At 52.1% G+C, this 15,900-nt stretch overlaps 1 protein-coding gene across 1 annotated transcript; it reads right to left on the reverse strand.

The window, feature by feature from the left end:
* Window positions 1-2,226: 2,226 nt before the first annotated feature.
* Window positions 2,227-13,584, reverse strand: MTHFR (methylenetetrahydrofolate reductase). Its single transcript, XM_042781183.1, has 12 exons — window positions 13,475-13,584; window positions 12,943-13,188; window positions 11,103-11,407; window positions 10,164-10,274; window positions 7,139-7,332; window positions 6,176-6,426; window positions 5,526-5,660; window positions 5,193-5,373; window positions 4,726-4,908; window positions 3,683-3,784; window positions 2,736-2,855; window positions 2,227-2,424 (listed from the first exon to the last, which is right to left on the reverse strand). Exons 1-12 carry the CDS (start codon window positions 13,582-13,584, stop codon window positions 2,227-2,229), a joined length of 2,136 nt encoding a protein of 711 aa, XP_042637117.1.
* Window positions 13,585-15,900: the final 2,316 nt, after the last annotated feature.

The following is a 15,900-nucleotide window of genomic DNA, read 5'->3' on the forward strand; positions in this document are numbered from 1 at the left end:
CCACTCCTCGGAAGGAAGGTTGGGCAATCCTACTTCCGTAGTGATACTGCCTCAGAAACCCAAGGAGGGGTCGCTATGAGTTGGGGTCGACTCGATGGCAAACAACAACAACAACCTCAGATGATGTCTCTGCCCCTTGCCCAGAGGGCCGGGAGTGGCTAGAGAGCCCGGGGGTGGGAGAGTGTACTATGCCCAGCCCTGGCTCAGGCCTTCTCTGCCCACCATCCCCACAGCTCAGGCAGCAGCACGAGATGGGTGTGGGGGACGTGGTGGTGGCGGGTCCTGCAGCTGTGGGTAGCTCAGTGATTCCTGAAACAAGACAGCAGCATCCTTTCCTGGGTGCTGGGCAGTACGGCCCCACCCCACTTCACCCCGTCAACCATGCCAGTGCCACGCAGTGCTATTTCTGAGCTTGGGCCCATACACCAACCCATTGGTACCCTATCAGTTCAGACTCAGTCACCCTACACAACAGAGCAGAAGTGCCCTGTAGGGCTTCCAAGGCAGTAATCTTTATGGAAGCAGTTGTTTTCTCCCTTGGAGCAGCTAGTAGGTTTGAACAGCTGATCTTTTGATTAATAGCCCAGTGGTTAACATCTGAGCCACCAGGGCTCCTCATCATACCTCAGGGCCCCCTTCACTTCAGGAGTGATCTGTTTGGTCAGAGAAAAATACTTGAGTTTGGAACTCTTGGTGTGGCTGGGGGACATGTGCTCAGCCCAGTCCCACCCCTGCCACTCAGCTTGGAAACAAGGCCTGGCCAGTGCCCACAGCTGCTGCTCACACTTGTCCTTATAGGGCCTAGGTCCCTGGAGGGCCCCTCCCTCATGTGCCTGCCCCATCCCCACCCCCATCCAAGCACAGCTTTCCAGGCTTTCAGTCAGATCTATTTTGAGCCGTGCCTGTAGCTGTGGGTAAGGGGAGGGGCCTGTCACCCTCAGGGAGACTACAGGCACCAGGCACAGCTGTGACCCTGGCACATGCAGCACAGACCCAGGGGGAGGCCTGAGACAAACAGCTCCCTCCCTTCCTGACTCCAGGCCTTTGAGAAGTGGCATCTCATAGCCAAGGGCCAGAGAAGTGGAGCCAATAGCAGCCTGAGACCTCCAAGGAAGCTGGGCCCCCGAGGGCCGTGGGAGCAGGCCAGAAGATGCCGGAGCCCCTGGGCATGGCAGACTCAGGGCGAAGCAGGGGCACAGCTGCTACTGTGACTTGTTCCCATAAAGGCAAAAGCAGAAGCAAGCTGGCCTCCCCAGGGGAGGCTGCAGCACGCATCCCATGGTCTAGGGACAATAAAATGCCTTCCTGAGTGCTAGAGGCTTTTCCTGCTTGGTCATTCCCAGCCTCTAGCCCAGAGGAAGTAAAAAGGTGGCTCTGGCTGCTTCAGCCCCTTCCCCTACAAACCTTGTTTTTGTGTCCTTGACTGGAATGAATGTGGGGTGTATCCCTCAATGGGCAGGGCGGGGTGGGAGCAGAGGGAGGCTATGGGCTACACCAAGCAGACTGCCTTTAACCCTTCAGGAACACTTTTTCCCTTGAACAACCAGAATATAGAGACAATAGTTCCAAAAATCAGTACTGTAGAAAGATTTAAAAATAATAATAATTTAAAAAAACAATAGAGCTCTCAGGTAGGTGGCAAAAAAAGCTTGCCTTGTCCGATTTCAGCCTCAGGCCTATCCAGGGGCCTGGCACCTTGGCCAACCAAGTAGATGGCAGCCAGTGGTTTGCACCATCTATCACAAGTGGGGAGTGCCCAGCTGCAGTGTCTTGGAGCCATGTCTCCTCTGCAAACAAGAGCCCATGCCCACTTCCACTCCTCCAGTCCTGTGCAGGCCTCAAGTACAAGTTCATCTGGAGTCTCAGCCTGGCTCTGAGGGGCAGCCATAGTGCAAAGTCCCAGTTTGCAATAGCCAGTCTCTTCCCTTCCCAGGGACGATTGTGTGCCCTCCTCCCATCCCATGTGGCTCTCTGCAGGATGGCGGGGCCCCACAGTAAACACCAGGCTCCATGACGGGCTGACTCGGGTCCAGCCAGTGCCTGGAAGCCTCACACTGGTCTAGCTGCCATCATCATGTGGGAGTGGAGGCCAGGGCTTAGAGAGAAAGGAGGGAGAGGAGGGTTCTCAGGAGAATCAAGACCGGAGGGCAGGGAGAGGAAGGCGGGACTCAAGCAGCCCCAGGTAAAGATGTCGGAACACCAGGTCACAGAGCTGCTATCTGGTCCTCATTCTGGAGTGGGCCTATTGAGCAGCTCAAATGTGTCCTCCATGACCTGCCATAGGCAGTTTTCCAGTGGAAAGTCATTGTCCACCAGGTTGACCAGGAAGTAGTTGTCATGGACATACTGGATGATCATGCGCGATGGGGACTCTTCCTCATACAGCTTGCCCCACTGCTCAATCCACAGGGCGAAGGCCTCATCCTGTACACAGGCAAGGTCAACAGGATGCCCATGGATCAGGGCTTATCCATGCTCAGTGCCCCACGGCTTCTGCCCACTCCCAACAGGGAATCTCCAGGAATGGAATAAGGCCTGATTCCAGGGCCACCCCCACCCAACTCAGAAATAAACATGCTGAGTACAACTCTGATGCATCAGAGTTGGTCCACTGCCATCAAAGCTGAGTCAGCCAGCCCTGGAGGTGTGTCCTCCGGCCATGCACTAAAAACCTAGCAATAATGCCACCCCAAGGTTCCAGAGTACAGAGAGCAGCTCGCTTCCTGCTCCTTTACCTTCCAGAACATGAAGCTGATGGGGTCCACCACCGTGGGCTGGATGATCTCTCGCCCTGGGAAGATGCCCCACGTGACTGCATTGGGCTGCAACTCAGGGGCATTAGTGATGTTCTCACCCTGAGGATGGGGTGGGTAAGGGTGAGAGCAGACCTGGGACAAAGGTCTTTTACTGCCTGGAGAACTCAACTCATTGGGACCCCTTCTCTGCTCAGTGTCCTCTACAGCCTGCTCCTCCTAGTGCTCCTCTCCAGTGAGCCTGAAACCTCGAGGTCCCTTCAGCACTTCCTTTCTCCTGCTGGGCTCCCATCTGCCTCCACAACTGCTGGTCCTACCTGCTTACTCTCTCTAGTTGCTTCCCTTTGGTCCAGCCCACTGCCAGGCCTTAGACTATACAGAGCTCCTAACTAGCCTTCCTGCTCTGGTCTTCCCTGCCTGTTAGTCATACAGCAGCTCACTGTGATCTTTCTAAAGTGAAACACAGACCCAAGGCATTCCACCACTGAAGCCTTGGGTAAAAACCCATTGTGAACAGGGCAATCAAGACCCCTGAGGACCTGCCCCTGCTTCGCATGTTAGCAGTTTCCCCCCTAGGCCCAGGAGCTCGATGTCTTGGCATATCCTCTGTCTTTTCTCTGGAATGCCCTCTGTCCTCTGGCCAACTCCTCTCCACTCTGAAAAACTCAGGCCACACATGACCCCTCCAAGAAATTTATCTCCAGGTTAGAGGTCCCTCTTTTGGGATCCTGTGGCTTCCTAAACTGAACTTCATTTTCCTAATTGCACTGATTTCAAATCATCTCCCTCTCTAGCTAGGAGCTCTCTGAATGTCTCTATCTCTGTCTAGCATGATCCTCGGCCTAGGCTAGGTCTCTGTGATTGCTAAATGAAGAAACAGATGTAGGTGCCTTTGGCCTGTACTGTCTGAGCCCCTGGAGCCAGCCTACCTTCACATCGACAATGTGGTAATTGACCCGGAGCTCGTACCTCTTCAGCACTTGCAGCAGCGCTTCCACCATCTCACGGGAAGTGAAGAACTCTAAATAGGCCTGCAGAACAGACGGACCCTCGTCACAGCGACCCCGGCACATGCCCAACACCTGTGTGCTGCTGGGTATGCTGCGTGCACCACACACCACACAGACATCTGCCCCAGCTGTCCCAGGGAGGGGCCTCGCAGACACCTAGGCTATGATTGGCAAATACATAGGAAAGGGCGAGGGGAGGAGGTATGTGGGATTCTCAGCTTGGACAGGTCTGTGGAATGCCTGCCACCTCTCCACCACTCACAGAAGGCTCCACGGAGAGGCCATTCCTGGAGCTGTGCAGAAGGCCTAGTTTGATAAGCTAAGGTATGCGAACGAGGCATGGTACATTCCATCCTCCCCAGCGCTGGATGATAACAATGACATCAAGGGCTTCCTTAGCACCAACTATCAGGGTCATATTCACATTCATTTGCTGTGATGCTCATAATACTGCAGGGTAGGGATGATTACTTTCATTTTACAGATGGGAAAACAAAGTTCAGAGAAGTTAAGCAACTTGGTCACATTGATGGTAAACAGCAGAGCTGGTACTCAAACCCAGAGCCCATGGGCTTTAGTTTAGAATATAATTTTCACCCTGGCAGCCCTAGGAGAGAGATGTCAACTCAGAAGGGTGCTAACAACTTATTTATGATTTAGAGAACTCTCTCCATGTTTTTCCTGTTGTGCTGAACACTTTACATGCCCGGCCACAGTTCACCTCCAGGACATGAAGATGTGGGTCCCATTTTACAGATGAAACAGTTGAGGCTCACAGACATTAAGTGGCCTGTCCACCATCACACAGCCAGTAAACGGCACAGTGCAGATCTGAACTCAGGTCTGTCTGACTTAACGCATGAACTCTGTCCACTCTGACCTACTGCTGTTCAGGACAGAAAGGGTTCTCCCTCCCCTTTCCTCTGGAAAACCCTTGGGTGCTGGTCATGTACCCACTGTACCTTCTGGAAGACATAGCCTCCGCTGGGGCCCCAGCCTACAATGGGGTCAGATGATGGCTTCCCATTGATGTTGGGCTGGGAGTTGATGGTGAGGATGCCCTGCCGGTTCACTCGCAGTAGCTCCTCCTTCATGAGGCTGGTCTCAGCCGCCAAGGGCTCATCATTCCAGGGCAAACAAGTCACCTGGGAGAGAGGGCCAGCCAGCTGGGGCAACAATCAGATCAGGCCCCTTAGGCCCCTCCCTCTCATGGTCAGTCCTCAAAGCACCCCACCCCCAGATGACTGGCAGGCATCCTCAGGCGGAGATTTCCCAACTCATCCATCTCCCTGTGTCCTGTGTACCAAGGTGCCACGTCTATGGCATGGAGGGAATGAGGCTCAGAGTAAGGAAGTCACAGCCTCAAGGTCTACCCCAAGGCTGGAGATGGTGAGGCATCTAACAGGGCTCCCACCGCAGCACCACTCACTTTGCAGCCGTTCTGGTTTGGCTCTCCTGAGAGGTAGTGAGCAAAGACTTCAAAGACACTTTCTTCACTGGTCAGCTCCTCCCCCCACATCTTGAGCAGCTCTTCCTTCGGGGACTTGCTTTTCAGGTAGAAAAGGTAGTAGTCCTTCAGCTCCCCAAAGGCTGGAGAGGAGGAATTGCCCCTGGAGGAGAAGGTAGGTACACACCCCTGACCTTGGGCCCGAGAGGGCAGTTACCACCCACGTGCCCTGGGGATCCATTCTTGTCGCAGGCTCCGCTGCCCCTTCCAGCCCCCAAGATACTCCTTTGCAGCAGAAGGTCTGCAGGAACTCACCAGCGGCCATTCGGGAACTCATCCCACTCCTGGGTGCGGTAGATATAACTCTTTGGTCTGGAAGCCCAGAAGATGGGTCGCACATCTTCCTCTCGGCGCTTGGGGTGGGCACTGATAGCCCAGGGCAGGGGGCGCCTGGGTTAAGAAGGGAGATCACAGGGTAAGGGTCCAGCTAGAGAGCAGAAAAGAATCCCTGGTGGCACAGTGGTTAGGTTCTCGGCTGCTAACCAAGAGGCTCCCTGTTTGAGCCCATCAGCCACTCTGCGGGAGAAAGATGTGGCAGTCTGCTTCTATAAAGATACCTTCAGAAACCCTATGGGCAGTTGTACTCTGTCCTATAGGGTCACTATGAGTCGGGATCAAGTTGACAGCAGTGTCGTTTGGTTTCAGTGGGTTAAAGGGAACAGGGAGGAGGAAGTCCCACTGCACCTGGGTTCTTTGGTCTGACTCATACATCTCAAGTTGCACATGAAGTTCTCACTGAGAACTGGGTCCATGGCCCATGGCCCAGCCACCCACAGTGCAGAACACACCTCAGTACCACCCTGGGTGACTAGCTACTAGGACACAGCTCTGCTTGTGCCTTCTGACTTCCTGGCCCACCGACTCCACCATGGCTCCCCTGGCATGAACTCAGCCACTGCCCTCACCTGGGGTCCTCAGTCCACATGCCCAGGCGCTTCAGCACCTCGATGATGGCCACCTCACGGTTGAGAGTATAGAAGTGGAGGCCTGGCACCAAGCCACTTGCCAGGAGCTCCTTGCACAAGCGCACAGCCAGCTCGATGCCATAGTTGCGGATGGCAGCATCATTGTCTTTGATGGGCTCAATCACATCCTTGATCTCCTGAGGTACCTCCAGCTTGGACAGCTTCACAAGCTGCCGAAGGGAGTGGTAGCCCTGTCCAGACATGAGGGGAGGTGGGTGCCATCTCCCAGTCCACCTCTTACCGCCTTTCCATCCCCAAGTCTCCTGGCCAACTGCAGTGTGACGCAGAGTCACCCAGGAGAGCTGGGCCAATTCTGTGAGTTCGTTGGCTTGGCCTACTTGTCCCCTTCTTTGCTGTGTACAGCAGCTGCTCTTCTGCCATCAGTCTGAGCCCTAGAAGTACTCGTTGATATCACAGTGGTCACACAACCCAGTGGTTCCCAAGCCTCCCTGATCATCAGACTCACCTGCAAAACTCGAGAAGTAAAAAAACACATACACCTCAGATCTACAGAATCAAAACTTCGAGGGGTGGAACCTGGAAATCCATCTTTGAACACACTCACCAAATGATTCAAATGATCAGCCAAGTTTGGGAAACACTGATTTAACCTTCTCATTATCCAAATTAAGAGTTATAATCTCTTGTAATACTACTTGTCGGTAGAGTGACTCCCCTCTAACACACTGCTGGGTATTTGGGGCGAAAATGAAATGCAACCAAAATGGGGGGGTGGCAAGACATTCCGGGAGGTCTGGCACATCTGACTGTCTGGCGTGTCTGGCGGGAAGTGCAGTCAAGCATCACAGAAAACTTCAGCATGAACTGAACCTTTGCCCCAGAGCCCTGGCTGAGTAGGACAGGGGCACAGAGGGAGTATACTGGCCCTCCTGGGACTCTCACCTGAATAGGAAAGATTCCGGGGAGGATAGGGCAGGTAATTCCTATCTCGGTGCAAGCCTTAACAAACTGGAAGAACGTGTCAGCTTCAAAGAAAAGCTGGGTGATGATGAAGTCGGCTCCTGCAGACACCTTCTCCTTCAAGTACTTCACGTCAGCCTCGAAGCTCTCTGCTTCGGGGTGGCCTTTGGGGTAACCTGCCAACAGGGATGACAGTAGGGAGAGGCTGGCCTCTGCCTGTTCAAAGTAAGCGATGAAGAGGCCAGATTGAAACAGGGAGTCCTCTGCCTCGGGTTCCAGATCGTACCTCTTGGTACTCAGCATGGGCAGGGCTGAAACCTGACTAGCTGGGCTCACAGCTGATGAGCTCCTTTAACCCGAAGATGGCCCTCGGTGAGACCTGGCTTCCAGCCACTCTCCTGGGAGTGGGGGTGGATGGCTCCCTACACTGTCCTGCCTCATGTCCCTTGCAATCAGCCAGGCAAATCAAGACTATACTTTGTTACCATCGGAAAGAGGAGGTGTTACACTCGGCACTGGTCAGGCAGCACTGAAGTGCTTGCTGTGCTTGATTCTAGGTACTGGATTCAAACACTGTTTTTAATTAAAAAACAAACAAACAAACAAACGACTCAGGGGTCCAGGATAGTGAAAAGCTAGAAACCATGTTTTATATAAGGAAGAAGGGAAGAAGCAGAGGTGTTTTGTTTGAAGAAAAGAACTAACAAGACATGGTAACAACTACTTTCCATCACAGGAAAAAGGATTCAACTTAGTCTAAGTCCTTATTAGTTAGATTCTGTGTTGCTTCTGATGGCAGAACTAGGATAAATTCTGGAAAGCTGCCTAACAACGGAATGAACAGCCCCACATGACAGTGAGCTCCTGAAGTCTGCCAGTACCAGGCCAGCCGAGAGGATTAACTTCCAGGACACTAAGATGGAGCTCCAGAATTGCCTGGCAGTTTGGGCCAGATGCTCGCTAAGATCCTTCTAGTTCTATGGTTTCTAAGGCCCCTCCCTAGATGACTAAAATGACTAGTGGCCCTGCTTAAGCCAAGCAGGGCAGGGCTGAGTGCAGGCCTCAATGAAACCACACAGGCACTTGCTCAGCCTGAACCAGGGCAGGACCCCGTGCTAGGGAGGGGGCAGCCAAACACTGGCTGCATTGTTATGATAAGAGAGTTCTGTTCTTCAGAAACCCGAAGTCATCAAAAAATGGATATAGAAATTGTTTCAATTTCTATAGAGGGCAGGGACCAACCAGCAGACTTTCACTTTCAATAACAAAGCTATTTTTCTAGTTGGATTTTCAGAAACAAAGTGGCTTTTAAGAGCTGAAACTGAAACCTAAGTATCACCAAACAAATCTAGCATTTGATTACATTTGGACTCTGCTCAATTTACTATACTTCTCACCACCAGCTGGGTGCTTCTTATCCACTGATCTTCTTTATCATCCACTCGATGATAAGCCAAAGCCATGCAGCCAGTATGAGTGCACAGCTTTAACTCCCAACCACGGTCATGTCTAGTGTGACTGGTGCACCCGTACACATTCCCCAATCACCTGACTGCATTATGGCCACTATAAGCAATGAATATTTGAATAGTAGGAAACACCCATTCTTCTCAGTGCTTCCCAAACATATCCATTGAAGCATTCTGTTGACTGAGTGGACATGTATGTGGAGACAGGGAATAGAGCCTAAAATCACTCACCTACAAGTGAGTGCTTCCCTTGAAGCCACATGGCTTTTTTTTAAGGTATACATTTTAACACACTACTCCATAATCTAAGGAGCTCTGGTGGGATAGTTGTTAGGTGCCATCGAGTCGGACTCGACTTATAGCAACCCCTCCTTGGGTTTCCGAGGCAGTATCACGACAGAAGTAGACTACCCAACCTTCCTTCTGAGGAGTGGCTGGTGGGTTTGGACTGCCAGCCTTCTGGTTAGCAGTCAAGTGCCTTAGGCACTACACTGCCAGAGCTCCTTGGTAGGCTAGTGGTTAAGGCATTTGACTGCTAACCAAAAGGCCGCTGGTTTGAACCCACCAGCCACTTCACAGAATAAAGATGAGACAGTCTGGTTCCATAAGGTTTACAGCCTTGGGAACCCAGTGGGGGTTGCTATGAGTCAGAATCAAGTTGATGGCAGTGAGTTTGGTTTGGTTTACTCCATAATCTAATAGTACAATCTGTTTTAGCATAAAAATGGTATGATTTTCCCCAAAATATTTGGAGAAAATGTCATTCCAAAAAGAGGTGCCAAAGTAACTGTACCTGTGGCCCCGTTTAAGATGCTTAAGGCCCAACCCCGGTGAGCAGAGGTGGGAGGGAGGGAGGGAAGGCCACCCATCACGTTCAGCCAGGTGAATCCAATCTGGCCTCCCAAATATAGCCGATGGAACTAGAGCTGGGCCAACCAAACTCTAGAACTGAGACTGAAACCTGTCAATGAGTCTGGGCTAGTGGCTAGAATGGACACTGTATACTTAGGAGATGCTGGCAGTTAGGTACATAGAGAAGCATACACATCAGGACTATGGATGAAGCAGGCGGAATCTGTGCAGCTGGGGGCAGAGATGGGTGACTGCGGCCCTGAGAGCATGAGGGAGGGCCTTAGTTTGACTGCTTCCTGGTTCTTGGTTCTGGGGTCTAGTGAAGTCTGGTGCATTTTCTGCCCTTGACTTATGAGATTACTTATTCCTTGGAATCTTCTTAATAGATATATATTGGGGGGGAGGGGTTTGTAGAGAAAAATAGGACTAGGAAGTAGACGAAGAGCATGAAAACTCAGAAAAAACACTTCAGGGGGTGGTGGTGGGATTGGAAGGGCAGAGGATGAGAGAACGAGGGTAAGGACCTTAACTCACCTCGTACCTGCTTTATCAAGCACAAGCTCAGGCCCTCAGAGCACCTGATTACTGTGTCTGATTGAATACTGGCGGCTCTCTATTCCTCTGCTCAGTGTTGTATGTCTCGTCCCTTCCCCTCTGTCCCCTTCCCAGTGGGAGGCTCCACTCACCTGCCACACAGATGTCAAAGTAGTCACCAAATTCACTTCGGATATGCTTCACCAGGTCTGTAGCATAGCTGAAGCCTCCTTCCTCCTCTTCCCACTGCTCACCTATGGGGTCTGCAGGGTGGGTGGAGGTCATGTTCACTGGGTCTCGTCCAACCTCTTTGGGCACTTTCTGAGTTCAGATAGCCTTTTTTCTTTCCTTCTACCTATCCCTCTACCTGGCACTGTGAGTTCCTTAAAGACAGGGACCTTGTGTGATTTCAGTTTTATCTCCTTTCTAGCACAACACTTGATAACTAGGGAGGAAGACAGCAAGTATTTACTGAGTGCTGACTCTGTGCCAGGCACTGTGCTACCACGCTGCTCTCCACTGAGCCTGAAGGATTTGAAATTCCTTCCCTGCTTCAACCCAGCTGTGTCCAGCGGCCCTTGCCCAACCCTCCTGGCTCCTCTCCCACTCTCCTGGAGTTTTTGCCTCTTGGGAGGATTCTTTATTCAGCTCAATCAAAGAGAAATGGCCTTTAGTGGGGAACAGGAGACCACAATGTCCCCCCAGGAGGCTCTCTCCTTCCCACATTTGGGTGCTCTTAATGACAGCATAATTGGCTATTCTCACTCCTGGCACAAAGGCCAAGAGCTGCACTCCCTGGTTGGGTCAAGAGTTGGGCACAGCCCAAGATCGATGAAGCTGTGTGGCTAGGGCAGAGGGTTATCAGGCGCTGGCTGCATTTCCGACTGAACCTGTGTCAAGGCCAGAGGTGGCTCCATCTCTGTGGTGCCATGGCAGACTCATGACTCTTAATGCCTACTGATGCTCCTGTCCAGAATGGAGCCCTGAGCATGACCAGAGTGGGGCCCAAGGGATACAAAAGGACCATCCCCGTGACAGAACAGGACATCAAGAAGTAAAACACAAAGAGCAGGGGAGTGCTGGTGCCACACCTCCCCTTAATGCCAAGATGTTCTTCAGTCCCAGCCTCTTGGCCCTGTGTAGATGGCCTGTGATCTCCTCCCGGCTCTGACGGCAGCAGGTCATGTGCAAGATGGTTTCCAGGCCACAGTAGTTCACAGCAGTGCTAGCAATCACCATGGAGGAGGTCTCCTTGTCAGAGCCTGGGTCCCCAGCAGGGTGCCAGGTCACATCAATGAACAGGGGGCCGCCAGCTCCCATCCGGTCAAACCTGTAGGGAATGTGTTTCTGAAGAACAGCTCCTGGGGAAGCATCATCCTTCACCACCATCTGGGAGCTAGACGCTTAAGATGCATGTTGGAGTCAGGCCAACTTGCATTCATGTACTACCTTTGCTACTTATGAGCTGTGTGATCTTGGGTGAATTACTTAACCTCTCCAACCCTCATCAATAAAATGTGGCAGATAACAGCACCTACTTGATAACAAGAGAAGTCTCTGGGTGGCGCAGTTAAGCTGAAAAGTTGGTAGTTCAAACCCACTAAGAGGTGCCCGAGAAGAAAGGCCTGGCAATCCAATCTCTCCTGAAAGGTCACAGCCTTGAAAACCCATGGAGCACGGTTCTACTTTGTGCACATAGAGTTGCTGTTAGTCAGACTGGACTCTACAGAACTAACAACTTCACAGTAACACTGAGAACAGCATGATAGATGGCACAAAAGCACTTAGAATAGTGAGTACTCAATAAGTGTGAGATGCTTCTGTGAGGATAATTTCCAAGACTGTAAATCTATGGAAGCAGACTGCCTCATCTTTCTTCTGTGGAGAGACTGGTGGGTTCGGACCATCAACCTTTTGGTTAGCAGCCAAGTGCCTTAACCACTATACCACCAGCACTCTTTATTATGGAGACCAAAAAAAACCAAACCAAACTCACTGCCATGGAGTCGGCTCTGACTCACAGAGACCCCTCCTTGGGTTTCAGAGGCAGTATCACTACGGAAATAGATTGCCCCATCTTCCTTCTGAGGAGTGGCTGGTGGGTTTGAACTACCAGCCTTCTGGTCAGCAGTCAGATGCCTTAGGCACTAGGCCACCAGAGCTCCTTATTATGGAGACAGCATATGACAACACCACCACCACCACCATTTGCTGTGAGTGCAGCCCTTTAGGCAGGTGAGTTAAGACATTTCAATGGTAAAGGGCTGGAGCAATCTCCGAGTGGGAAGAAGGGCCTCATTCTAAGAACTGGAACGAAGAGGGCTGCAGCCCCAAGTCTCTTTTATGCTGCCTCCCTGGCCCAGGGCAGCAGTGAACAGTGTACAGACCAAGGCCATGGTCCCTGAGCTAGACTCAAGTCACAGATACACATGCACGTGTGTTACTGACCACAACATGGCACATTTAAAAGTCCTTGTGTCTTTAAAACTCAAAACCCAGGGAGACACATGAGAAGTGCAAATAGTAAAAGGCCTCTGAGGGAAACTGCAGTTCTCCACTGCATTGCTAACATAATCTAGTTGGCATTTCTCAAATTTAAGAGGCCTCATCCAAATCCCTAGCTCACTGCAGACATTCCCCAAGTAGCTGCTTTGGGATTTCCCAAACTACGCATGCTCCAGCCCAAGTTCCTCCAAAGAAAGTAGTTTAAAAAAATAAGCAGTTTTAAAGTTTTAACCACTGGCTTTTCAGAAGGGTGTGTCTGAAAATTCCTGACACTGTGACATTTGAGAAGTTGCAGATCAAATGTCCTTTTCTTTCCTGCCCCCTCTGGTTACCTTTTTCTTCTGGGTCAAGGTGCAATGCAGCCAAGGGGGCTGACAGTTCACCTTCCCCCACCTGGTATGACTGCTTCACTTTCCAGCGACTCACCTTGAGATGAGATTGACAGCTCCCTGAGCAGTGCGGGGAGGGAAGAATTCCAGGGAGAACCACTTGTCTCCAGATTCTATCCTCCGCCTCATCTTCTCCCGGAGCCTGTCGTGCCGCTCAGGGTCCAGGCCCGGCGTGGAACATCTTGAACTGTCCTTGGAGCTCTCACTGCCACTGCTGCTGCCCTCCAAGTGGGGGCTGGGGCCACTACTCCCTCGGGCTTCGTTCACCATGGCCAGGGTTCTGCTGCACGGGTGGGGCAGGGGCAGGGGCGTCAGAGGCCAGGCAGCCAAGCCCCAGGCACACTCAGGCACCTAAGTGGCAGGTTCCAGCGAGAGACGCTGCATTTCCACACGGAAGGTCAGTGGGGGAAGGCTGAATCGGCCCCCACCCAGGAGCCCTTTGCTCCTCCGCTAAGACTGTCTCACTCAAAGCTGTGCCCTCCGCCGCCGCTGCCTGGCTCCGTGAACGACAGCCCCCGCCCAGCACGGAAATAAGCTCCTTCAACCCATGGTGCCTCGGTGACAGCTACCTGATGGAGGGTGACACAGAGAACCTTGCGCTGCTGGCCTCCCAGGCTCGCATTCCTGGGGAGGGGCAGGAGTGCCTGGCAGGGAGGGCCCTGGCTTTTAGATGGTCCATGTCTGCCAGCTTAGACCCGGAGTGGGTGGGGAGGGAACTGAGGAACCTTCTCCATCGGGGAAGGACTGGGCGGAGTTGCGACAAAGGAAATGCTCAGAGCAAGGGGCAGGCGCAAAGCAAGGGGGGGGGATGATGAGGATTCCAGGAAAGGGGGCGGGCTGAGACTTGAGCCAAAGGCGACGGGAAGCGGGTAGGATGGGAGGAGGAGGCATGGGCTGGAGACTGCAGAGCTGGTGGAGGTGAAGCCCAGAGAGGTTCAGGGTCACTGGATCACTCTCCAAAGGACTAGCTCAGTCTGGCCCTGCCTGGAACACACCCTGGTATTTGGAGCAGTTTGTGTGTGTATGACAGAAGGGGTCGAGAGCTTGACCATGCAGGCTGATGATTCCTGAGCTCATGTTACTCCACAAAGACCAGGTCAGGGGTTGGAAGTCTTAGAGTGTATCCCAGCACCAACCAGACCCAAATTCACCAATTTAGGTCCAGTTCAGAACAAAGGCTCTCATGTCTGTGCCTGCCTTCCAGGCTGTTCTCTTTCAGCATACCCTGAAGTCAGTTAAGAGTAATTATAATGACCGAACATCCACCAAGTACAAAGCTCTGAACCGCGGCAACCACAGGCAAGCCAGCAGAGTGCGGAGTGCCAGCTGGCAGACTGGTGGGGAAAATAAATGCTTAAACAAAACACAGCACTACTCTTGCACAATAAGGCACAAACACACAGTAGTGAAAATTTGAATGTGATAACCTTCCTTTTGAGACTCTGAAAGGAGTTCTGGTGGTATAGCTGTTACTGCATTTGGCTGTTACCAAAAAGTCAGTGGTTCGAATCCACCAGCTGCCTCACGGAAGAAAGATGAGGCAGTGTGCTCCTGTAAAGATTTACAGCCTTGGAAACCCAATGGGGGTCGCTATGAGTTGGAATGGACTTGATGACAGTGAGCTTGGTTTTGGAGTTTGGTTCTGAGAATCTGAAGGAGCTCTGTTGCCACAGTAGTTAAAGCATTTGGCTGCTAAGCAAAAGACCAGTGGTTCAAACCAACCAGCCACTCTGCAGGAGAAAGATGAGGCAGTCTGTTTCCATAGTTACAGCACCGGAAGCCCTATGAGGCAGTTCTACTGTCCTATATGGTCACTAGGAGCTCTGGTAGCCTTAGACTGCTAACCAGAAGGCTGGCGGTTCAAACCCACCAGCCACTCCTTGGAAGGAAGGTTGGGCAATCTACTTCTGTAGTGATACTGCCTCCGAAACCCAAGGAGGGGTTGTTATGAGTCGGGTCCGACTCGAGGGTACATAACAACAACAACAACAACATGGTCGCTATGAGTCGGAATCAACTCGATGGCAGTGGATTTTTGAGAATCTGCTGAAACCCACTGCTCCACTCCCCTGAAACACTGACAAGTGCACATATCATACATGGGTGTCATGAGACCAGACTAAGAACTGGTGCCAACACACAACAAGCTAGGGATACCCATTTGGATTCTAAAACTCCAGTACGGATGGTAGTTAGGAATGAGAAGGGGCTGTGGTAAATAAAGCCAGGGGTCCTCCCTCCCACAGCCATCCCGGCACTTCGGTAATTGCTGGAATAAAACCAAGTGAAGGAGGAGGAATCATCTACAATCAGCACTTTCATTTGTTCAGTAAAGATTTACTGCATTCCTACTATGTGCCAGGCATGGGCCAACTACTATTCATTCTCTCAACCATTTTAAGCTAGGCTCCCATAAGACCCTGGATGGAATTGTGGGCAAACGGCACTGTCTCCCCTTCCTCCCTCTGCTATCTCAGTGCCTGCTGTTGCTGTTGCTAGTTGCTGGCACATACGGCAATAACAGTCAACACTCACCGCTTATCAACGGTCCAGGCCCTGCCACTGTATTTTCAAAATAACTCTCTGCTGTTTACTGAGCGCTTACTTTGTCTGTGCCAAGCACGGGGATGAGGGGGGAGCAAGGGCAAACAAGTTCACCACTCCCAGAAGGGCCACGGTGGGTACTGGTGCACAGCTGGTCTCTGTGGGCACCGGGGACAGCAGTGCCAGCGACCTACATTTCTTCTCCTACAGGTGCTCGGCGGGGAGGCAGGTTTAAGAGGCTGGAGCCAGAAGCTGCCTCCAGCGCCCAGATGGCCCGATAGTCAGGAATCGAGTCACGGGGTCATAGGGCGCGGTCCCAAGCCTGCAGGCCTGGGATCACCCTCAACCTCGACATCCCGCCCATCCAGAGTGGGGGCCGAAAGTGATTCTTCGCCTCAGGGATGGGGGTCCGGGTGGATGACAGCCACTGGCAGTTACAACAGTCCGGTGT

The sequence above is a fragment of the Orycteropus afer genome, unplaced genomic scaffold, assembly GCF_000298275.1.
Source record: "Orycteropus afer afer isolate SDZICR_OR568_19922 unplaced genomic scaffold, OryAfe1.0 scaffold00094, whole genome shotgun sequence".
Lineage (NCBI taxonomy): Eukaryota > Metazoa > Chordata > Mammalia > Tubulidentata > Orycteropodidae > Orycteropus > Orycteropus afer.